This window comes from Salvelinus namaycush, unplaced genomic scaffold, assembly GCF_016432855.1.
Source record: "Salvelinus namaycush isolate Seneca unplaced genomic scaffold, SaNama_1.0 Scaffold58, whole genome shotgun sequence".
Lineage (NCBI taxonomy): Eukaryota > Metazoa > Chordata > Actinopteri > Salmoniformes > Salmonidae > Salvelinus > Salvelinus namaycush.
The window spans coordinates 180,411-204,835 of NW_024061286.1; the positions used below are offsets into that span (position 1 = coordinate 180,411).

A 24,425-nucleotide genomic window follows, 5' to 3' on the forward strand; every position below is an offset into this window, starting at 1 on the left:
TCTCCTTTTCATATAGGAAAAATGCAACAGGAAGCCTATTGATAAAGAATTTGCATAGGCTATTGGTGCCGATCACTATAACTTTGCTAGTTAGAGCCTAATGCTAGCTAGCTAACATTGAACCTGGTTGGTTAGCTCCCAGCATAGTTAGCTAACGTTACGTGTTTGATCTTACACGTTGTTTACCTAGCTAGGTTCATTGTTTACCTAGCTAGTTAGCTACATGTCTTCAGCTAAAGTGTACAACACCCATTGAATATGGCCGGTGTCAGTAACGTCGGCAAAAAAGCACAATGAAATTGTTGCCAGCAGTGCTGGTTCGGCTGTTTTCGTGTTATCCAGAGGTAAACAAATCATCGGCCAGAGTGTCATGCCTGCGCTCTGAACGCTCAGAGAGCGAAACGAGATGGGTAGGGCTAAAGCTTAAGAGAGTGTGAACGATACTGAATGGGTGTAGACAAAGAAGAGCTAAGAAACTGTAGCAGCAGGAACACAGTACACTTGAAAAAACAACAAACACTAAGTCTCATAAACAATTCAAGCATCTGCAAAGGGAAACAGAAAACACACATCTTTTAAAGGGGAAATCATAATGAGTAATAGAACACACCTGAGTGTCATAATTGTCTCTAGGATGGTCTCTGCCGCCCTCTGGTGACAGGTGGAACTATGACAGTTTCCCCCCTTCTAGGAGCTGCTCCAGCCGCGGAGCCAGGTTGACCACCCCGTAGTTGGTTGAAATCTCGAACAAGTCCTGGATCCAGGATGTCCCGGGCAGGAACCCACGTCCGCTCCTCAGGGCCGAAGCCCTCTAAGTCCAACAGGTACTGCAGGGTACCTCGGACTCAACGAGCCTCCAACAGAAGCCGTACAGTTAAGCAGGACGATCATCAACAAGTCGAGGGGGCGGAGCGGCAGGGGTGGGGAGAAGGGACGGGTCCTTACAAGCTTGAAACAGGAGACATGGAAGGATGGACAGACCCTTATATACCTGGGAAGCTGGATACGATTCTCCCCCATTTTGTGGTATCCAATTGGTAGTTACAGTTGTTTCATCGCTGCAACTCCCATACGGACTCAGGAGAGGCGAAGGTCGAGAGCCGTGCATCCTCCGAAACACAACCCAACCAAGCCGCACTGCTTGTTGACACAATGCTCACTTAACCCGGAAGCCAGCAGCACCAATGTGTTGCAGGCAACACTGTGCACCTGGCGACCGTGTCAGCGTGCACTACGCCCGGTCCGCCACAGGACTCGCTAGTGCGCGATGGGACAAGGACATCACAGGTGTGCCTTGTTAAAAGTTCATTTGTGCTCAAATAGGCAAAGAGAAACGACAGTCCATTATTTTAAGATATGAAGGTCAGTCAATCTGGAAAATTTCAAGAACTTTGAACGTTTCTTCAAGTGCAGTCCCAAAAACCATCAAGCGCTATGATGAAACTGGCTCTCATGAGGACCGCCACAGGAAAGGAAGACAGAGTTGCTGCAGAGGATAAGTTCATCAGAGTTTCCAGCCTCAGAAACCCAAATAAGAGACGAGTCACCTCTTCACTGTTGACGTTGAGACGTGTTTTGTGGGTACTATTTAATGAAGCTGCCAGTTGAGGACTTGTGAGGCGTCTGTTTCTCAAACTAGACACTAACGTACTTGTACTCTTGCTCAGTTGTGCACTGGGGCCTCCCACTCCTCTTTCGATTCTGGTTAGAGCCAGTTTGCGCTGTTCTGTGAAGGGAGTAGTACACAGCGTTGTACGAGACCTTCAGTTTCTTGGCAATTTCTCGCATGGAATAGCCTTCCTTTCTCAGAACAAGAATATACTGACGAGTTTCAGAAGAAAGTACTTTGTTTTTCTGGCCATTTTGAGCCTGTAATCGAACCCACAAATGCTGATGCTCCAGATACTCAACTAGTCTAAAAAAGGCAAGTTTTATTGCTTCTTTGATCAGCATAACAGTTTTCAGCTGTGCTAACATAATTGCATAAGGGTTTTCTAATGATCAATTAGCCTTTTAAAATGATAAACTTGGATTAGCTAACACAACGTGCCACTGGAACACAGGAGTGATGGTTGCTGATAAATGTAGATATTCCATAAAAAATCAGCCGTTTCCAGCTTCAATAGTCATTTACAACATTAACAATGTCTACACTGCATTTCTAATCAATTTGATGTTATTTTAATGGACAAAAAAATTGCTTAAAAAAAACTAAAACAAGTACATTTCTAAATGACCCCAAACTTTAACGGTAGTGTATATACATGTTTTTGTTGTACTTTACCCCTTTTTCTCCCCAATTTTGTGACATCCAATTGGTAGTTACAGTCTTGTCCTATCACTGCAACTCCCGTACGGACTCGGGAGAGGCGAAGGTTGGGAGCCATGCGTCCTCTGAAACATGACCCTGCCAAGCCACGCTGCTTCTTGACACACTGCTTAACCTGGAACTCGGAGGAAACAACGTACAACTGGCGACCGAAGTCAGCTTGCAGGCCCCCGATACGCCACGAGGAGTCCCTAGAGCGCGATGGGACAAAGAGATGCCGGCCGGCCAAACCCTCCCCTAACCTGGACGACGATGGGCCAATTGTGCACCGCCTCATTGGTCTCCCAGTCAAGGCCAGCTGTAACACAGCCTGGGATCGGACCTGGGTTTGTAGTGACGCCTCAAGCACTGCGGTGCAGTGCCTTAGACCGCTGTGCCACTCGGGAGACCCTAATTAATGTATAAATTATATATTCTGTCTGAAAGGAAGGCAAAGAATGCAGCACATTCTTATTTATTTATTTTATACAATATTCTTCCCATATAAACAAATGTATAAACAATATTCTGCTCATATGAAGACATTTATTTTAGGGCATAAGTGAACCAATATATGAGAACCTTCAGACAGGTTTAACTTCTTTGGGGTAGGGGGCAGTATTTTCACGTCCGGATGAAAAGCGTGCCCAGAGTAAACTGCCCGCTACTCAGGCCCAGATCCTAGAATATGCATATTATTAGTAGATTTGGATAGAAAACACTCTGAAGTTTCTTAAACTGTTTGAATGATGTCTGTGAGTATAACAGAACTCATATGGCAGGCGAAAACATGAGAAAATCCAACCAGGAAGTGGGAAATCTGAGGTTTGTAGTTTTTTAACTCTTGGCCTATCAAATACACAGTGTCTATGGGGTCATTTTGCACGTCCTACGGCTTCCACTAGATGTCAACAGTCTTTAGAACCGTGTTTGATGCTTCTACTGTGAAATGGGCCCGAATGAGAGGGGAATGAGTCAGAGGTCTGCTAGAATGCCTTGAGCTTGTGAATTCGTTCACGTGAGAGCGAGCTCTGTTCTATTGCTTTTCTACAGACAAAGGAATTCTCCGGCTGGAACATTATTGAAGATTTATGTTAAAAACATCCTAAAGATTGATTCTATACTTCGTTTGGTATGTTTCTACGAACTGTAATATGACTTTGTCTGAACTTTTACCTGGACCTGCCCGCGCGTCGTGAGTTTAGATTGTGTACTGAACGCGCGAACCAAAAGGAGTAATTTGGACATAAATGATGGACTTTATGGAACAAATCAAACATTTATTGTGGAACTGGGATTCCTGGAAGTGCATTCTGATGAAGATCATCAAAGGTAAGTGAATACTTATAATGCTATTTCTGACTTCTGTTGACTCCAACATGGCGGATATCTTTTTGGTTGTGTTGGTCTCTAAGCGCCGTACTCAGATTATTGCATGTTTTGCTTTTTCCGTAAAGTTTTTTTTAAATCTGACACAGCGGTTGCATTAAGGAGAAGTATATCTTTACATCTGTGAATAACACTTGTATCTTTTATCAATGTTTATTATGAGTATTTCTGTGAATTGATGTGGCTCTGTGCAAATCCACGGGATGTTTTGGAGGCAAAGCCAAATGGAAACTGAGGTTTTTGGATATAAATATGAACTTGATCGAACAAAACATACATGTATTGTGTAACATGTTGTCCCGGGAGTGTCATCTGATGAAGAATATCAAAGGTTAGTGATTAATTAGATCAATATTTCTGCTTTTTGTGACTCCTCTCTTTGGTTGGAAAATCGCTGTATGCTTTCTGTGACTAGTTGCTGTCCTAACATAATGATATGTTCTGCTTTCGCCGAACAGCTTTTTTGAAATCGGACACTGTGGTTAGATTAACGAGATTTTTATGACGATGACGTCATTTAGAATATTGAAAAGCTCCCTGTGTGTTTATGCTAGAGACTTACCGTTTCTTATAGTGGCTGCAACTCAATCCCCTCTTTCCGCCGATATAAAGTTTTCCCCCATTTACTAACATGGGCTTGTGAAAGCGGCCTTTTTCTAAACACGAGAGGATCCAGACAAGAAAATCCAAAAAAAATGGTTGTCTAAAACCCGAAAAGTGTGAGCTACAAACTCATAAGTCACCACCATTGAAAGATTAGACTCTCACTAACAATGCAATGTTGGTTGTTTGGCTCTATGATATTCACAAGCTTTACGGCATTCGTCTGAACTCTGTAGCGGATTTCCTCATTTGGAAGAGGTCTTCTCACAAAACCGACTGTGCAGACCGAACCGTTGGAGCTACAAACTAATATGTCACCATATCCGAAAAGGGAGACTCTCATGAAAACAAAGGTGTTGGTTGTTCTGCTCTGCGATGCAGAAAAGCTTCAAGGGAGTTGTCTGAAGGTAACCCAGAAGCGAGCTGTAAAAATTGCAAACTGCATAGGGGGTCAAATGTGCCACAAATTACATGACCAAACATTGGTCAAAATGTATTTTTTTCAGAGTTTTCTTATATCGCTCAGATATAGGATAGACACTTCAGAACCTTGTTGCTTAGGAGTTATTTTTTTTACTGTCTGTTTTGCCATGTACAAATGTGTTATTCAATGCATTTCTATGGGCTATAGCAGTGAAGGCCACATTTAATGTTTCATCAAATCATGTTTTATATATTTTTTTTATAATTACAAGGGTCCTAAAATTCTAAATGAAATGGCTAAATGATTCATTTTATGACCATCCTAAAAAAAATCCATATGTTAGCTTAGTAGATATTGTCATCTAAGGGTTTAGTTAACAGACAACGTTGGCCCTCCTAGACCCATCACTCTGAGAATACACTCCAGTCACTAGGAGAGCTGTAAATAGTTTTACTAATCCATTGTAAAGGCTTTAAAAATGACTCTGTATTGAGGAAAAGCAATTAAGCAATCTGAATATCCCTCTGCTTGGCTTCAGCAAAAGTGTGGGGGGGTCATTTCACCCCCAAGCAGGCAGAGTATTGCTGAATCAAGGCTGTGTGCAGTTGCTATCCATTGTTAATGCCAAGGGGACACCGGTCCATTCAGAGCACATTCCAGGAGTGCACCTCTCTGCAGACCTAATACAGGCGGGTTGGCATAACACTGGCGTGCAAATCTCTCTCACAGTCCATTATTTGATGGACTGTGGCAGAGAGCACTGATGTCAAATCTAGCAGCATTTTTGCCATTATCACAGAGATGGATTGTTCTCGGCTCACAGAGCTCGAGCCAGTCTTTTTGCTTTTTTCCCTCAGTGTCTGGAGCCAGAGTCTGCTCCCAGCCAGGGCTGGAGCCCAGATAGCACTCTGTCTGTCTGCCTAGGCCTGGTCTGGTAATCTTATCTGACAGGACGGGCCCAGGAACCCGGTGGTGTTAAAAAACACATTAAACTGAGTCCACACCACTCAACTCATCTCGTAGGCTTAGATAAATCTCTCAGTAAAGCTCTCTCCCCTGGTGTGGTTATCCATAGAGTGGGGGAGGAGTGAGAGTGTTGGCTACTGAAGTGAAGATACAGAGAGATAAAGCCATAGAGACATAGAGATGGAGGCTGACTGGTTGTCTGTAACTCTGACACCCATCGCATGTTAGCCTCAAAACTTGGCTAGTAGCACCATGTAGGACTGGTTGACTCTAGTCTGTTCATCTGCAGTGTCTGTCGACATGGGAACATTTATCTGTATAGCCCTCACCCACGGCACAGACAGGGCTGGAAAGGGATCAGAGGCTACAGCTGTGTCTCAAATGGCACTATTCCTTACAACGGGCACATAGTGCACTACTTTTGACTAGAGCCCTATGGGAATAGGGTGCCATTCTCGGATGCAGCCTATACATCTCATACATACTATACATCTATAATACATTTATTGCCATCTATATATAATTAGGGTTACAGGGGTTGAGAAAGATCAGGGGCATTACATCTAGGAGAGGCTTGGAGAGAAAGTAGTTCAATATTTCAATATTATACTGTCAGCTGACAGCCACGTCTTCCAGAGCCTGGTTAATACGTGCTATCCAATCAAGGAGACCTGCTGATGCTGAGACCTAATGTGTATCCCAAATGGCACCCTATTACCTATATAGTGCACTACTTTTGACCAGGTCCCATAGGACTCTGGTCAAAAGTAGTGCACTGTGTAGGGAATAGGGTGTCATTTGGGATGTACACCCTACTTTCCTCCTTGAGATCATAGAGTAGGGATGGATTTTTCTCACCCACCCGTATTCAATCTAAAAGCCTCCACTCACCTGGGGCAGTGGTGCTACTGTGATGTCACTAGCCTGTCGTGTCACGTTAGAGCTGAGTTCACCAACTTCAATTATTCAAGGTGGATGAATCCTCTGAATTTAGATATTCATATGTTCATACAAGAAAGTATGTACTTGGAGTGGGGATTTTGAAAATATGATGTATGGATATTAAAAATATAATGTGTAATTTTTACACAGGAAAGGGACAACTTGCCAAAGTGTATTAGAATGTTAGGAGACCGTTGAAACCATACAATACTAAAGCACCTATTTCTCAGGTTAAGGGATAACTAACTTAGAGTGCTTTAAATGTCTAACAACAATCAAGAATTTAACTAAATAAGGGCAGTGAAAAATAAGTGAAGAGAATTACCATGTCAGAAACAACCTGTAGGGAAACCTCCAACACCAACACTTCCTGATATTAGGCAAGCAGTTATAGATTGAGATGAATCCGCTGGCTGGTTATAATAGCAAGGTTAACAGTGAATGTTGTCTCTCCATGTCTGAATACAGGGTCTTGATCACTAGGCATGACACAGAAGAACATTTTCCGAAACAGGAAGGCACTGAATTTTCGTTTTCCATAACACAATGTTTTTGAAACGTTTTGCTACGGTGTGCCCAAATTAACAGAGCCCAGGATGTGTCCAGGATGCATTTAGAATCTTGAGAATTTTGATCTAGTTAGCAGCCGGTCCAAATTCCCTGTTATTGTGTCCACAGTCTCTGTGTCCTACTGAACTATTATGGTGCTGTACTCCTACATCTCAGCCACATAGGAGTCACTACTGGGAAGACCATTGACCCAATGGAAAATATTGAGGGACGGTTTCTCGGACACAGATTGTGAAGCATGTTCAACTGAGATTCTACCTTGGAATTTATTAATAACCTTAAACTAGATTCAACTGGTAATTAAATGTTTCTATAGGCTATTGACATCATTTGTTCTCTCTCATAATTAGTCCCCTGGCTACCTTGTGTTTTTAGGCTATTCAGATGTAACTCCATAATATTAATTAGTTGTCTGATCGGGAGAAAGCCATGCATAAAACGATGAAAGCATAGTCTTGTCCAAAGTAATGTTCATATCGAATGGAAAGAGAAGGGAACACAGCCTAAGTTTTTTTAAACAGCTAGACACAAGATGAATGAGTGCCCATTATAAAACAAATGAATAGGTTTAGGCTATAAGACCCAAACATCTGTCTGATGAGAGAAGGAGAAGGAATATTTTTTGATACAGTTGAAGACGGAAGTTTACATACACTTGGGTTGGAGTCATGAAAACTTGTTTTTCAACCAGTCCACAAAGTTCTTGTTAACACACTATATTTTTGGCAAGTCGGTTAAGACATCTACTTTGTGCATGACACAAGTCATTTTTACAACAATTGTTTACAGGCAGATTATTTCATTTATAATTCACTGTATCACAATTCCAGTGGGTCAGAAGTTTACATACACTAAGTTGACTGTGCCTTTAAACAGCTTGGAAAATTCCAGAAAATTATCTCATGGCTTTAGAAGCTTCTGATAGGCTAATTGACATCATTTGAGTCAATTGGAGGTGTACCTGTGGATGTATTTCAAGGCCTACCTTCAAACCCAGTGCCTCTTTGCTTGACATCATGGGAAAATCAAAAGAAATCAGCCAAGACCTCAGAAAAAATTTTTGTTGACCTCCACAAGTCTCATTCACCCTTGGGAGCAATTTCCAAACACCTGAAGGTACCACGTTCATCTGTACAAACAATAGTATGCAAGTATAAACACCATGGGACCACACAGCCATTAAATCGCTCAGGAAGGAAACGCATTCTGTCTCCTAGAGATGAACATACTTTGGTGCGAAAAGTGCAAATCAATTCCAGAACCACAGCAAAGGACCTCGTGAAGATGCTGGAGGAACCAGGTCCAAAATGATCTATATAAACAGTAAAACCAGTACTATATCGACATAACCTGAAAGGCCGCACAGCAAGGAATAAGCCACTGCTCCAAAACCGTCATAAAAAAACAGACGACGGTTTGCAACTGCACATGGGGACAAAGATTGTACTTTTTGGAGAAATGTCCTCTGGTCTGATGAAACAAAAATAGAACTGTTTGGCCATAATCACCATCGTTTTGTTATAAAGAAAAAGGGGGAGGCTTGCAAGCCGAAGAACACCATCCCAACTGTGAAGCACGGGGGTGACAGCATCATGTTGTGGGGGTGCTTTGCTGCAGGAGGGACTGGTGCACTTCACAAAATAGATGGCATCATGAGGCAGGAAATGTATGTGGATTCATTGAAGCAACATCTCAAGACATCAGTCAAGAAGTTAAAGATTGGTCGCAAATGGGTCTTCTAAATGGACATTGACCCAAAGCATACTTCTAAAGTTGTGGCAAAATGGCTTAACTTCTTATGGCTGGGGGCAGTATTGAGTAGCTTGGATGAATAAGGTGCCCAGAGTAAACTGCCTGCTACTCAGGCCCAGAAGGTATGCATATTATTAGTAGATTTGGATAGAAAACACTCTAAAGTTTCTAAAACTGTTTGAATAATGTCTGTGAGTATAACAGAACTCATATGGCAGGCAAAAACCTGAGAAAAAAACAGGAAGTGGAAAAACTGAGGTTTGTCGTTTTTCAAGTCATTGCTTATCGAATATACAGTGTCTATGGGGTCATATTGCACTTCATAAGGCTTCCACTAGATGTCAACAGTCTTTAGAACCTTGTTTCAGGCTTCTACTATGGAGGATGAGGGAATGAGAGCTGTTTCAACCAGGTGTCTGGCAGAGTGCCATGACCTCACTCAGGCGCAGAGGTGAGAGGTAGCTGCGTTCCTTCTCCTTTCTAAAGACAAAGGAATTCTACGGTTGAAACATTACTGAAGATTTATGTTAAAAACATCCTAAAGATTGATTCTATACATCGTTTCAACATGTTTCTACGAACTGTAATGGAATTTTTTTACTTTTCGTCTGGACTAAGTGTGCCTGCGCGTCGTGAATTTAGATTTTTGAACTAAACGCGCGAACAAAAAGGAGGTATTTGGACATAAATGACGGACTTTATCGAACAAAACAAACATTTATTGTGGAACTGGGATTCCTGGGAGTGCATTCTGATGAAGATCATCAAAGGTAAGGGAATATTTATAATGCTATTTCTGACTTCTGTTGACTACACAACATGGCGGGTACCTGTATAGCTTGTTTTTGTGTCTGAGCGCCGTACTCAGCTTATTGCATGGTGTGCTTTTTCCGTAAAGTTTTTTTGAAATCTGACACAGCGTTTGCATTAAGGAGAAGTTTATCTAAAGTTGCAAATTAATTACTTAAAAATCATACAATGTGATTTTCTGGATTTTTGTTTTAGATTCCGTCTCTCACAGTTGAAGTGTACCTATGATAAAAAATTACAGACCTCTACATGCTTTGTAAATAGGAAAACCTGCAAAATCGACAGTGTATCAAATACTTGTTCTCCCCACTGTATATATACATTTTTGTGCATAAAGGTCTTTCCACCTCAATTTCTTCCATAATTAATTTTATCGACACAAAAAGATCCCAGCATGTGGAACGAACAAATTATCGGTTGGCATTAATCAAATTGTACCATAACTTCCTGTTTCCATTACAGCTGTCGTGATTTTGTTTTATATGGTAGGACTTCACTCGCATAAAAACTGTGGATGGAAACGTGGTTAGTGAAATGGATTCACAAAGTTTGGAGTCAAATAAAAATCCTTTGAAGTTTAAACCAGTGGTCAAAGTCTGTCTGTTGGCTGTGACTGCAGCTTGAGCCGTGGAGGCGAATGCAAACGAGAGTCAACCGCTCGCTGTCTCTAGGTACAGTCTCCTTCCTTTAGATTTCACAGTAGTTTTTTTTACGTCTGGTGACTTTTTTCTCTGCTTGGCACCGTTTTAAACTGATAAAAGACAGATGAAAAAATATGATATAAAAACTGTGAACGTATGTGGGGGAGAACACGAGCGGGAGAATGCAGAGAAGGTGGGAGGCAGAAACTGCTGACACTAGGTAAACAGTGTAAAAATTTCAGAGCAGAGTGTGTGAAGCTAAGCAGCTCCACCATGAGCGCTTCTGTCAGAGTTCCCCTCACACCGATAACAATTAGAGCGACTGAACACCCTCATTATTTATTGAGAGGTGAGTACACAGGACTGATTGAAAACAAAAAAGGAAAAGAGGAAAAGAACAGCAAGAGCAATGGTAAATACTCGAGAAAGAGAAGAGATAAAAAGGCTATGGATTTGTAGCAATAGTGTGATTTGACCCGGAGGCCATTGATCAAGTGGTTGATAGAAACCAGAACAGTTTGGGGTTTCATTCAGATTGCTGAGGAAATCAAAACCTTTAAAAAGGGGTTGATGAGGGAACTGGGTAGAAACATGAGAAGCATTCCAATCAGCCCAAATTAGCAACAGGCACTCAAATAAAGTCAGAGTCAAATTAGCATAATTGGGGCACCACAATGCAATGAAGCAAAAAAAGTATCCTTACCTGGGAGCCTGGTCTTGTGCTGCCGGTGACAATGTTGACAGGAACTGCAAAGAACAAGAGAAAAAAATATATATAATCACAAATCAAAACGTGACACTGAAATCACTTGCTTATTTATTTACCCTTTATTTAACTAGGCAAGTCGAGCCATTTAGACTGGTTGATGGCAATGTACACCAAAGATATCTATTGCCCCGAGGGCTTCACGGTCTGCTCAGTATAGAGGAACCTGCCTAATGAAACATCATTGGGGCCCATCGTAGCAGGATATTTAACAGTCCCCTCAGGGAGGAAGCTCTTTCCTGTGTGTGTGTGTATGTGTTGGGTTTCTGATAGTACTGTTGATGAACCCCATTCCGTACAAATTTGCACAACCGCGGCATTCAAACGAGGCTGCAATGAAAACTAATGGGACTGTAGCGACTGTGCTGGCATCAAAAGCTGGAGTGTGAACTACGTTTCTATTCAAGCGTTGATTGACATGGTAATAGCCCGATAGTATTGGAGAAAAGTTGAAAAAAACTGACCCCTCTGACGCTGTACGTTAAATTGTGACGTGTCATGACGTAGTGTACAGCACACATTATGCAACTCATTCTGTGTGGTACTGCCTTTTTCCATCAGGTGTAGAACAGGGTAAGGGGAGAAACCTAGTTAATTGTACAACTGAATGCATACATTTTTTGCGTCATCACTGCAAGCCATCGTGACTCTCAAAAGCTGCTGTTTACTTCTGAAGATAACTTTAGCGCCGCCCTAAAAACCCACCCTAAAAAAAAGATTCAAATTCCACACAAACCTTCAAAAAGGTGTGTGTGCACCACCATTCATCTATGAAAGTTTTTAATTAGACCATGGAGAGCCTATATCTCATTTTAACGCTATCGATTAAAAGTAAAAGGGGCCTTCGCATCAGGATTCCCAAAAAATACTGAGGATCAAAACAGCAGTTTGGAGAATACATTTCTACACTGGTCAATTAGACATTAGCAGGCTGCTGTGTGTGTGTAGGGGCTACTAACAGCTTCAGATCTAAATGTATGCTCCTGGATATCCATAAAAAAACAATAAAGACAACTGTGCCGTCTTGTTTGCTGAATATAAGGATATTGAAATGATTTATACTTTTACTTTTGATACTTAAGTATATTTTAGCAATTACATTTACTTTCGATACTTAAGTAGACATTTACTCAATTAGTAAATTTTCTATTAACCTGTCTGGGAACCCCTCGCCAACAGCCAATGAAATTGCAGGGCGCCAAATTCAATCAACAGAAATCTCATAAATCAAATTTCTCAAACATACAAGTATTAGGCACCATTTTAAAGATACAATTCTCGTTAATCCAGCCACAGTGTCTGATTTCAAAAAGACTTTACAGCCAAAGAGAGTTGTCACAAAAATAAATATAGATAAAATTAATCACTAACCTTTGATGATCTTCATCAGATGACACTCATAGGACTTCATGTTACACAATACATGTATGTTTTGTTCGATAAAGTGAATATTAATATCCAAAAATCAAATTTTACATTGGCGTGTTATGTTCAGTAGTTCCAAAACATGCGGTGATTTTGCTGGGAGCCACATCAATTCACAGAAATACTCATAATAAACATTGATAATAGATACAACTATATACATGGAACTTTAGATAAACGTCTCCTTAAAACTTCTTATGGATAGGGGGCAGCATTTTCACAATTGGATGAAAAGCATGCCCAGAGTAAACTGCCTCCTACTCAGTCCCAGATGCTAATATATGCATAGTATTAGTAGTATTGGATAGAGAACACTCTGAAGTTTATAGAACTGTTTGAATTATGTCTGTGAGTATAACAGAACTCATATGGCTGGCTAAAACCTGAGAAGAAATCCAACCAGGAAGTGAGAAATCTGAGGTTGGCGATTTTCAACTCATCGCCTATTGAAAACACAGTAGGATATGGATCTGTTTGCACTTCCTACGGCTTCCACTAGATGTCAACAGTCTGTAGAACCTTGAATGAAGCTTCTACTGTGATGTGAAGCCGGATGAGAGGGGACTGAGTCAGTGGTCTGGCAGAGAGCCAGGTCCTGGTCATGCACATTCCACATGATATCGCCTTGCGTTCCATTACTTCTATAGACACAAAGGAATTCTCCGGTTGGAACGTTATTGAATATTTATGATAACAACATCCTAAAGATTGATTCTATACTTAGTTTGACAAGTTTATTCGACCTGTAATATACCTTTTTGAAGTTTTCGTCCGACGTTCGCCTGGACCTGCACGAGCGTTTGGATTTGTGTACTAAACGTGCTAACAAAAGTAGCTACTTGGACCTTTGTGACCCTTCTTCCAAGCTACTCAATACTGCCCCTGCAGCCATAAGAAGTTAAAGATCGGTACCAATATATCTGTAAAAGCCAAAAAAGGCCAACATCAGCAGATAATATCGGTCAACCGATATATCAGTCTGGCTTTAGTTTGGTGCCTAGTGAACACAACCCTGGTCTGAAATAAACATCATCCATGGCCATGGTACAGTGTATCTCTTACTAAATTATTGACAAGGTTCGGTTCTCTTCAAATTAAAACAGTGTATGCATGCAGCCTCGAGAATAGGCCACTAGTTATAGTAGGCATAAGCCAGTAACGACACTGAATGGTGTGGGGGCTGTGCTTTGGCAAAGTGGGTGGGGTTATATCCTGCCTGTTTGGCCCTGTCCGGGTGTATCATCGGATGGGGCCACAGTGTCTCCTGACCCCTCCTGTCTCAGCCTCCAGTATTTATGCTGCAGTAGTTTGTGTCGGGGGGCTAGGATCAGTCTGTTATATCTGGAGTATTTCTCCTGTGTTATCCAGTGTCCTGTGTGAATTTAAGTATGCTCTCTCTAATTCTCTCTTTCTTTCTCTCTCTCGGAGGACCTGAGCCCTAGGACCATGCCTCAGGACTACCTGGCTCCTTGCTGTCCCCAGTCCACCTGGCCGTGCTGCTGCTCCAGTTTCAACTGTTCTGCCTGCGGCTATGGAACCCTGACCTGTTCACCGGACGTGCTACCTGTCCCAGACCTGCTGTTTTCAACTCTCTAGAGACCGCAGGAGCGGTAGAGATACTCTAAATGATCGACTATGAAAAGCCAACTGACATTTACTCCTGAAGTGCTGACTTGTTGCACCCTCGACAACTACTGTGATTATTATTATTTGACCATGCTGGTCATTTATGAAGATTTTAACATCTTTGCCATGTTCTGTTATAATCTCCACCTGGCACAGCCAGAAGAGGACTGGCCACCCCTCATAGCCTGGTTCCTCTCTAAGTTTCTTCCTAGGTTTTGGCCTTTCTAGGGAGTTTTTCCTAGCCACCGTGCTTCTACACCTGCAATGCTTGCTGTTTGGGGTTTTAGGCTGGGTTTCTGTACAGCACTTTGAGATATCAGCTGATGTAAGAAGGGCTATATAAATAAATTTGAAAATTAGATTTGAATAGACAGGAATAAAAACAAAAACAGGCCAATTTCCTCAACTAGATTACAAATGTCTCACCACAGGCACAAGAATACATTTACTGGTGTGGTGTAGTAGAGTGCAAGGCAGCATACTCTGTGTGTGTGTGTGTGTGCGTGTGCGTGTGCGTGTGCGTGCGTGCGTGCGTGCGTGCGTGCGTGCGTGTGTGTCTCTCTCTGTGTGTCTCTCTCTGTGTGTCTCTGTGAATGTATCTCAGGGACACCAACCTTAATGAAATTGTTTTTCCAAAGAGGGAAAATAGACAAAAATGTTCTATTACAAGGCACTTACAAGGATGTAAGGATAGAATTGTAAAGCTAGATCATCAGAGTAAAATTAAAGTAGTCAACACGAGACTCACACAGCTCCACGGAGTGCTTACTGCTAATCGACAAACAGACAAGAAAACGATAATTAACATTAAGAGCTTAAGCGCTTTAGCGTACATAAACGCAAACAGGTTTGGCTACACAAATAGCACAAACAGCTCTCAACAGAATCAGCTTCCCAAAGAGAGCTTAGTGTGAACGGTTAAAAAGCAACTTCTCATTTTGAAAACTGCCTATGTAGCATCGATATGAGGCAGAAACCTTTATTCTAGTGTTAAAATTAACAAAATGTTTTAAATAGGATACTTTTGGTCATAATGGTATGTCATGGAATGAAGGGTACCGTAACAGTTTTCTTTGGGTTGGGTTTATTTCAATCCTGCCCACATACCCAAAGTAATCATCAATTCGGTGCGCAGCTGCACGCAACCCGATCGTAATGCCCATGGTCAATTTATTTTGACATTCGATATCCCTATGGGGCTAGTTAGCCAATTACACAATGTACATGAGACAATATTTGAAAATGTCAACAGCTCCAAATTTCAATGAATTAAAAACCTCAAACAAACTATAAATTGTAGAAATTCATATACGAATACTGAAAGCATTGAGACAACTAAAAGATGTGCAGCATGAAAATAATTTACATTGTGTAATTTATTGACAGTCCCTAACTAGCCCCAGAGACAGACTATCCAATGTCATGTCAAACCAATTTTACCAAGGTCGCACACCGGTTAATTGGCGAAAGTTAGGTAGCACTACTAGCTAGCCTCGGGGCATTTCCATCTAAAAGGACCCATGAGCACCAACGTGTTTATAGGAAGATGTAAAAATGGGTGTCAAATGAAAGCTAAGTCTGTATTTTTTTTTAATTAAGGCATATATATACATTTTTCAACTAATTTCCATCCTAAAAATGTGGAATAAGCAAAGGCTTTGATTTCTGACCAAACAGATAGAAAAGGGCTCTTACACAACATCTAGCAGAAAAAAATCTTAAAGGGTATTAGAAATACATCAACACACAATCATGTTGAAGTAAAAACCCCTGCCAACTAACATTAACAGTTATGATTTGCCTTGTGTACATTTAAGAAACACTGCCTTGTAATTACATTACATAAAACCCACAAATCTTGAAGACATTTTCAAATTTCTCTCCCTTATGAAGAGGGAGGATAATGAAAGTTAATAGAAGTAACAAGTAAAGGTAGACCTACCAATTAGTTAAATGTTTTTACTGATATCAAGATTGTTTATGAATTATTAAGTGATTCAATCTGTAATCTGTAACAGATTCATCAAATTCAAGATGGCGTAGCAGTGCAGACGTGGTTTGTCGTCCTCTCGTTTACTTTTTGTATTTTCAGTCTTTTTTGTATATATTTCAATTTATTTTTCAATCTCTTTTCCATATTTAAATTAAATATACCTTCCGGTAACCATACTCACTCAATATGACACGGATCCTAAAAAATTATTTAGACCTAGCCAGAACCTCCATCAGAAGCTAGCCATCAGAGGCTAACCAGCTAATTAGCTACTAGCTATTTAGTCATTGTTAGGCACTTCTAGCGGCCTTTACCTTCTGCACAGGCACCAGACATTTTTTAGCATGGATAATACCTGCCAGCCTCGGACTGTTTTTCTCCACTACAATGTCGGATTCCTGCCGTAAACCCTGGACCATTACTCCTGATCATCACAGCTAGCTAGCTGCCACCGAGTGACCCAGCCCCGAAGCTAGCCCTGAGCCAGGCCCACCTCCCGGCCTACTCTGTGATCACCCGGCTACTCAGCCGATGCCTCCCGGACTCTACCCCCAACATGGCTAGAATCCACTACTCCACCGGATACTTGCCGTAAACTCTGGACCTTTGCATCGGATCATTGCTGCTAGCTAGCTGCTACCGAGTGGCTATAGTGGCTAACGCCCCTGCCTCGAAGCTAGCACCAGTAAGCCACGAGCAAGGCACATCTCCCGGCTAGCAAACAAAATAACTACAACTACAATACCTCTTTCGCCATCTAGCCAGAACCCTTTGTCGACACGGCGCCCCGCCGTACCACCACGACTGGTCCGCAGACGTAATTTAATCTGCTCTGCCCTCAACCGGCCTTTGTCGGACGTCGGAGCAGACGCTTCTACTTACCCTGGCCTGCAAACTTTAAACACCGTGTCTCCCGCGTGATAGCGTAGTAATGACTACCCCGCGGCTTCCCTGTTCCATCTATTGCTGTACACTGGACCCTAAGATCACTTGGCTACTGATAAAATAATGTATATGTTGAAAGATAATGATAAAATAATATTCCACTCTGAAACCTTATAACTGTATGAAATTGATTACAATCATAAAATTATAATCTGATGATGTGTGTAGTTTTAGTCAGAATTAGGTTAAACAATGTATCTGTATAGTGGAAAAACACAGACTGTCTGAGCAAGGCGTAGCTTTGCAAAAAAAACGAGAACGGTTAAACTGTGTTTGGACCGACCTAACTAGGCCTCTGAGGAACCTAGGATAGCATAGGGAGTTCTTCTCAAGGTTTCCCTAATCTCGGGGGAATGGAACTGTCGGCTGGGCAGTGATACACAGTGCTGAGAACTATAGAGAAGGATAAAACTCCCCTACTGTTTGTGTGGAAGTATGTGCGTAGGATACCTACTGTTTGTGTGGAAGTATGTGCGCAGCTATAAAATGGATGTCTTTGTATAATGGACATTAGAGCGTTCTCGTGAATAAACTGTACTATCTTTTTGCATAAACTGAGTCTTTGACTAATTATTATTAAACCCATGGTCTTACAAACCTCAGGGATTGGTCAAAGCTATTGATTGATAGTTATTATCATTGGGATTGAAAATTCTCGTGACAGCTACATAGCTGATGCCTGCTGGACTGTTCATTAATCACGGTACCCCACTTTGTTTATTTTTTGTTTATCTGTCGGCCCTATCTCCGAACTCAGGCCCTGTGTGTAGTTAACCGACCCTCTCTGCCCATTCATCGCCATTTTAACTGTTGTTGTTGTCTTAGCTGATTAGCTGTTGTTGTCTTACCCGTTGTTGTCTTAGCTAGCTCTCCCAATCAACACCTGTGATTGCTTTATGCCTCGCTTTATGTCTCTCTCAAATGTTAATATACCTTGTATACTGTTGTTTAGGATCGTTATCATTGTTTTAGTTTACTGCAGAGCCCTTAGTCCCACTCTACATGCCTCAGATACATCCTTTGTCCCACCTTCCACACATGCGGTGACATCACCCAGTATAACCAGCGTGTCCAGAGATGCAACCTCTCTTATCATCACTCAGTGCCTGGGCTTAGGTCCACTGTACCTGCACCCCACCATACCCGTCTGCACATTATGCCCTGAATTTGTTCTACCACAGCCAGAAATCTGCTCCTTTTATTCTCTGTCCCCAATGCACTAGACGACCAGTTTTGATAGCCTTTAGCCGCACCCTTATTCCTACTCCTCCTCTGTTCCGCGGGTGATGTGGAGGTTAATCCAGGCCCTCCGTGTCCCGAGGCACTCTCATTTGTTGACTTCTGTAATCGAAAAAGCCTTGGATTCCTGCATGTTAACATCAGAAGCCTCCTCCCTAAGTTTGTTTTACTCACTGCTTTAGCACACTCCGCCAACCCTGATGTCCTTGCCGTGTCTGAATCCTGGCTTAGGAAGGCCACCAAATATTCTGAGATTTCCATCAAGATAGAACTGCCAAAGGGGGAGGAGTTGCAGTCTACTGCAGAGATAGCTTGCAAAGTTCTGTCATACTTTCCTGGTCCATGCCCAAACAGTTTGAGCTTATAATTTTAAAAATTAATCTCTCCAGAAATAAGTCTCTCACTGTTGCCGCCTGCTATAGACCCCCCCCCCCCCCCCCTCAGCTCCCAGCTGTGCCCTGGACACCATATGTGAATTGATTGCCCCTCATCTATCTTCAGAGTTCATTCTGTTAGGGGACCTAAACTGGGATATGCTTAACACCCCAGCAGTCCTACAATCTAAGCTAGATGCCCCCAATCTCACACAAATGATCAAGGAACCCACAAGGTACAACCCTAAATCTGTAAACATGGGAACCCTCATAGATATTATCCTGACCAACTTGCCCTCCAAATACACCTCTGCTGTTTTCAATCAGGATCTCAGCGATCACTGTATCATTGCCTGCGTCAGCTATGGGTCTGCGGTCAAACGACCACCCCTCCACACTGTCAAACGCTCCCTAAAACACTTCTGCGAGCAGGCCTTTCTAATCGACTTGGCCCGGGTATCCTGGAAGGATATTGGCCTCATCCTGTTAGTCGAGGATGCCTGGTCAATCTATAAAAGTAATTTACTCACCATCTTAAATAAGCATGCCCCTGTCAAAAAATGTAGAACGAAAAACAGATATAGCCCTTGGTTCACTCCAGACCTGACTGCCCTTGACCAACACAAAAACATCCTGTGGCAGACTGCAATAGCATCGAATAGACCCCGCGATATGCAACTGTTCAGGGAAGTCAGGAACCAATACCCGCAGTCAGTCAGGAAAGCAAAGGCTAGCTTTTTCAAACAGAAATTTGCAATTCAATAAGCATTTCTCTACGGCTGGCAATGGTTTCCTCCTGGCTACCCCAACCCTGGCCAACAGCTCCGCACTCCCCGTAGCTACTTTCCCAAGCCTCCCCAGCTTCTCCTTCAGCCAAATCCAGAAAGCAGATGTTCTGAAAGAGCTGCAAAACCTGGACCCATACAAATCAGCTAGGCTAGACAACCTGGACCCTCTCTTTCTAAAATGATCCGCCGCCATTGTTGCAACCCCTATTGCTAGAATGTTCAACCTCTCTTTCGTATCGTCCGAGATCCCTAAAGATTGGAAAGCTGCCGCGTTCATCCCCCTCTTCAAAGGGGGTGACACTCTAGACCCAAACTGTTATATACCTATATCCATCCTGCCCTGCCTTTCTAAAGTCTTTGAAAGCCAAGTTAATAAACAGATCACTGACCATTTCTAATCCCACCGTACCTTCTCCGCTATGCAATCCGGTTTCCGAGCCGGTCACGGGTGCACCTCAGCCACGCTCAAGGTACTAAACGATATCATAATCGCCATCGATAAAAGACAATACTGTGCAGCCGTCTTCATCGACCTGGCTAAGGCTTTCGACTCTGTCAATCACCGTATTCTTATCGGCAGACTCAATAGCCTTGGTTTTTCAAATGACTGCCTCGCCTGGTTCACCAACTACTTCGCAAACAGAGTTCAGTGTTTCAAATCGGAGGGCCTGTTGTCTGGACCTCTGTCAGTCTCTATGGGGGTACCACAGGGTTAAATTCTCGGGCCGACTCTTTTCTCTGTAAATATCAATGATGTCGCTCTGGCTGTGGGTGATTCCCTGATCCACCTCTACGCAGACGACACCATTCTGTATACATCTGGCCCTTCTTTGGACACTGTTAACTAGCCTCCAAACGAGCTGCAATGCCATACAACACTCCTTCTGTGGCCTCCAACTGCTCTTAAACACTAGTAAAACCAAATGCATGCTTCTCAACCGTTCGCTGCCCGCATCCGCCCGCGTGACTAGCATCACTACTCTGGACGGTTCTGACCTATAATATGTGGACACCTACAAATACCTAGGTGTCTGGCTAGACTGTAAACTCTCATTCCAGATTCATATTAAACATTTCCAATCCAAAATCAAATCTAGAATCGGCTTTCTATTTCGAAACAAAGCCTCCACTCACGCTGCCAAACTTACCCTCGTAAAACTGACTATCCTACCAATCCTCGACCTTGGCAATGTCATCTACAAAATAGGTTCAGCCTAGAAAATTCCAGAAAATGATGTCATGGCTTTAGAAGCTTCTGATAGGCTAATTGACATCATTTGACTCAATTGGAGGGAAAATCGGCCAAGAACCACATGTCTGGTTCATCCTTGGGAGCAATTTCCAAACGCCTGAAGGTGCCACGTTCATCTGTACAAACAATAGTACGCAACTATAAACACCATAGGACCACACAGCCGTCATACCGCTCAGGAAGGAGACGCGTTCTGTCTCCTAGAGATGAACGTACTTTGGTGCGAAAAGTTCAAATCAATCCCAGAGCAACAGCAAAGGACCTTGTGAAGATGCTGGAGGAAACAGGTACAAAAGTATCTGTCACGCTCGTTTAGAGATTGATTGGACCAAGCTGCAGCGTTGTAGGCGTACATCTTACTTTATTAAAAATGAACACCGAAAAAACCAACAAATACAAACGAAACGTTAAGTTCTAGGCTGCTCATAGGCACACACACAAAAACAAGATCCCACAAACTAAAGGTGGAAAAAAGGCTGCCTAAGTATGATCCCCAATCAGAGACAACGTTAGACAGCTGCCTCTGATTGGGAACCATACCCGGCCAACAAAGCAATAGAAAAACTAGAATGCCCACCCAAATCACACCCCGACCTAACCAAAGAGAAATAAAAAGGCTCTAAGGTCAGGGCGTGACAGTATCTATATCCATAGTAAAACGAGTCCTATATCGACATAACCTCAAAGGCCACTCAGCAAGGAAGAAGCCGCTGCTCCAAAACCACCATCAAAAAGCCAGACTACGGTTTGCAACTGCACATGGGGACAAAGATCGTACTTTTTGGAGAAATGTCCTCTGGTCTGATGAAACAAAAATAGAACTGTCTGGCCATAATCACCATAATTTTGTTTGGAGGAAAAAGGGGGAGGCCTGCAAGCCGAAGCAGCATCATGTTGTGGGGATGCTTTGCTGCAGGAGGGACTGGTGCACTTCACAAAATAGATGCCATGATGAGGAGAATTATGTGGATATATTGAAACAACATCTCAAGACATCAGTCAGGAAGTTAAAGATTGGTCACAAATGGGTCTTCCAAATGGACAATGACCCCAAGCATACTTCCAAAGTTTTGGCAAAAGGGCTTAAGGACAACAAAGTCAAGGTATTGGAGTGGCCATCACAAAGCCCTGACCTCAATCCTATAGAAATGTTGTGGGCAGAACTGAAAAAGCATGTGCAAGCAAGGAGGCCAACAAACCTGACTCAGTTACACCAGTTCTGTCAGGAGGAATGGGACAAAATTCACCCAATTTATTGTGGGAAACTTGTGGAAGGCTACCCGAAACATTTGACCCAAGTTAAACAATTTAAAGGCAATGCTACCAAATACTAATTGAGTGTATGTAAACTTCTGACCCACTGGGAATGTGATGAAAAAATAAAATCTGAAATAAATCATTCTCTCTACTATTATTCTGACATTTCACATTCTTAAAATAATGTGAACTGACCGAAGACAGGGAATTTTTACTAGGATTAAATGTCAGGAATTGTGAAAAACTGAGTTTAAATGTATTTGGCTAAGGTATATGTAAACTTCTGGTATATGTAAACCTCTCACCAGTCTCGCCATTGCCAAAATTACATTTTGGCAAGCATTTATTATACTAGCAAACAATTATTGTGAATCATCCTATATTGTCCCTAACATCTGTTGCTACCTCACAACAGTTGTGGGATTTACACACACCCACACCCTCAACCCCTTTCCCCCCCACAACAATCATAGACTCAGATTCTCAACAGTTGCATCATCCCAGAGCCCACTCAAGAAAGGTCTTGATTTATGAATGCATATACAGTTGCAGCTGTATGAGAAGGCCTGCAAAACTGCGCAAAGAAATGGGCAGAAATGGGGAGATTTGATTAACCATTGTCATGTCCTAGATGATGGAGGTCAGATATACCCCCTTCCCCTGAAACACCCACAACATGGTCCCCTGTAGTGACCATATTCCCAAGCATCTCCGTGCGGACTGGTCTTGATAAATCAATGAGATTTCTATTTTCACTGAATCTCCGTTTGTGTATTGGTTAGACTAGAATAAGAAAATTAGGGTGTAGAAATGTTATGCTCTTAGTGTAACCTTTATTTAACTAGGCAAGTCAGTTAAGAACAAATTCTTATTTACAAGGACAGCTTACTCCTTCCTCCCAGTCGGGGAATTGAACCCCGGTCTCCCGCGTGCCCGCACGACATGGGGAATCTTTAGCAAAATAGCCCAATACTGTACTCCAGACCGTCATGTTGTACAGCACCATATTTTCCGTTCCAGTCTAGCAGAAACCCAGAGGGTTTTTCATTTTTCTTAGAATAGAAACACCATAAATATTAATCAAATTAATCCCAAACTCTAAAAGTAATTGGAAAGGTAGATACAAATTATTTGTGACATTGTGGTTACAATAAAGAACGTAAACAAGATGTAAACAAGATGCTGTGCTTTTATTTACAGTACTGATAGACAGCTGGTGGCATTTTGAAAACAGGTAGCCCGGCTACTGTACAGCAGGTGTGAACATCCCTGTTACATTTCTAACTCAAAACAGCAGTACAGTATTTATTCATCAACATCTTTATGCTTCAGTTAATAAAATAACTAGAAACAGTTATCATTCAAAACGAGCTGTTTATCTAAAAAAAAATGTCATTGCAACCAAAGGGAACAGACGAAATGGACATTGTTTTCATCAAGCCAGCTTCTTTCTATGGTGCTACCCGTTCCAGTGTTAGGACCACCACAAGAGGACTTGAACATGAGCCGGAGCTGAGAGGATCAGCAAAACCAAAAGGTATTTGGTTTCAGTACATTTTCTTAAAAAAGTTTTTTTTATATAGCCTTTCAATGTTTAGGCATACTGTGTAATAAAATCAATAATTAAATAAAGGTTAAATAAAACATTTTAACAAATGGTGTACTACAAACATGCAAACAACCATCCGTGGAGATCAGTGGACAAAGGGCTGGACAACGGGCCATGGTTGCCAAGAAAGCGGTTAGTTTTGCTAGATTCTTCAAATGTGTACGCAGCATTTGTGTGTTGGAGTCACTTTTAATTCTTAATTGATCTACCGTTTCTATCATAGGTCACTGTAATCGATGGGGGCTCAGGGTGGTACCATTCTGCTCATCTGATGAAGGTGCACATGGATCAGATTCAAACTTTGAAGACAGATCGAGTCATTGAAGGCAGACCATCAGAAAGAGAAACATTATTGGAGGGCAGAGATACGGGTGTCAGCTGATGCATTGGTCCAGAGCCAGGCGGCATTGGCGGAGAGTCAGGTGGAGAATGACGCGTTGAAGAGGGCGAGGAACGAGATGGAGTCACAATCCATCCCAGGCACACCTGTGAGCTCTGGAACTCCACCTCCGACAGGCAGAGTCAACATACTTGGCGGGTTCGTCAGGTCGTCGGTACACCCTGACATTTCCATTCCTCTCCTGACAACAGAAATTGACCAACTGCTCACCAGGCACAGCAAGGGCCGCCCGGGCCGTTATGCTGTTCTGCTATTCCATGGATGTGTAACCGAAGAGAGATACCACAAGTGGGCACAGAATACCAATTGGGATGGATCCCGAGGCAAATGTGGCTTACCAGTGAAC

General features: G+C 42.3%; 1 protein-coding gene across 1 annotated transcript in view; it reads right to left on the reverse strand.

Annotated features, from left to right (window-relative positions):
* LOC120041920 (beta-1,3-glucosyltransferase-like) overlaps positions 1–24,425 on the reverse strand; it is a 131,062-nt gene that overhangs the window by 94,812 nt on the left and 11,825 nt on the right. The window contains exon 2 of the mRNA XM_038986802.1: positions 11,109–11,152. Within this exon, the coding sequence (XP_038842730.1) occupies positions 11,109–11,152 (44 nt within the window). The remainder of the gene's footprint in view (positions 1–11,108; positions 11,153–24,425) is intronic.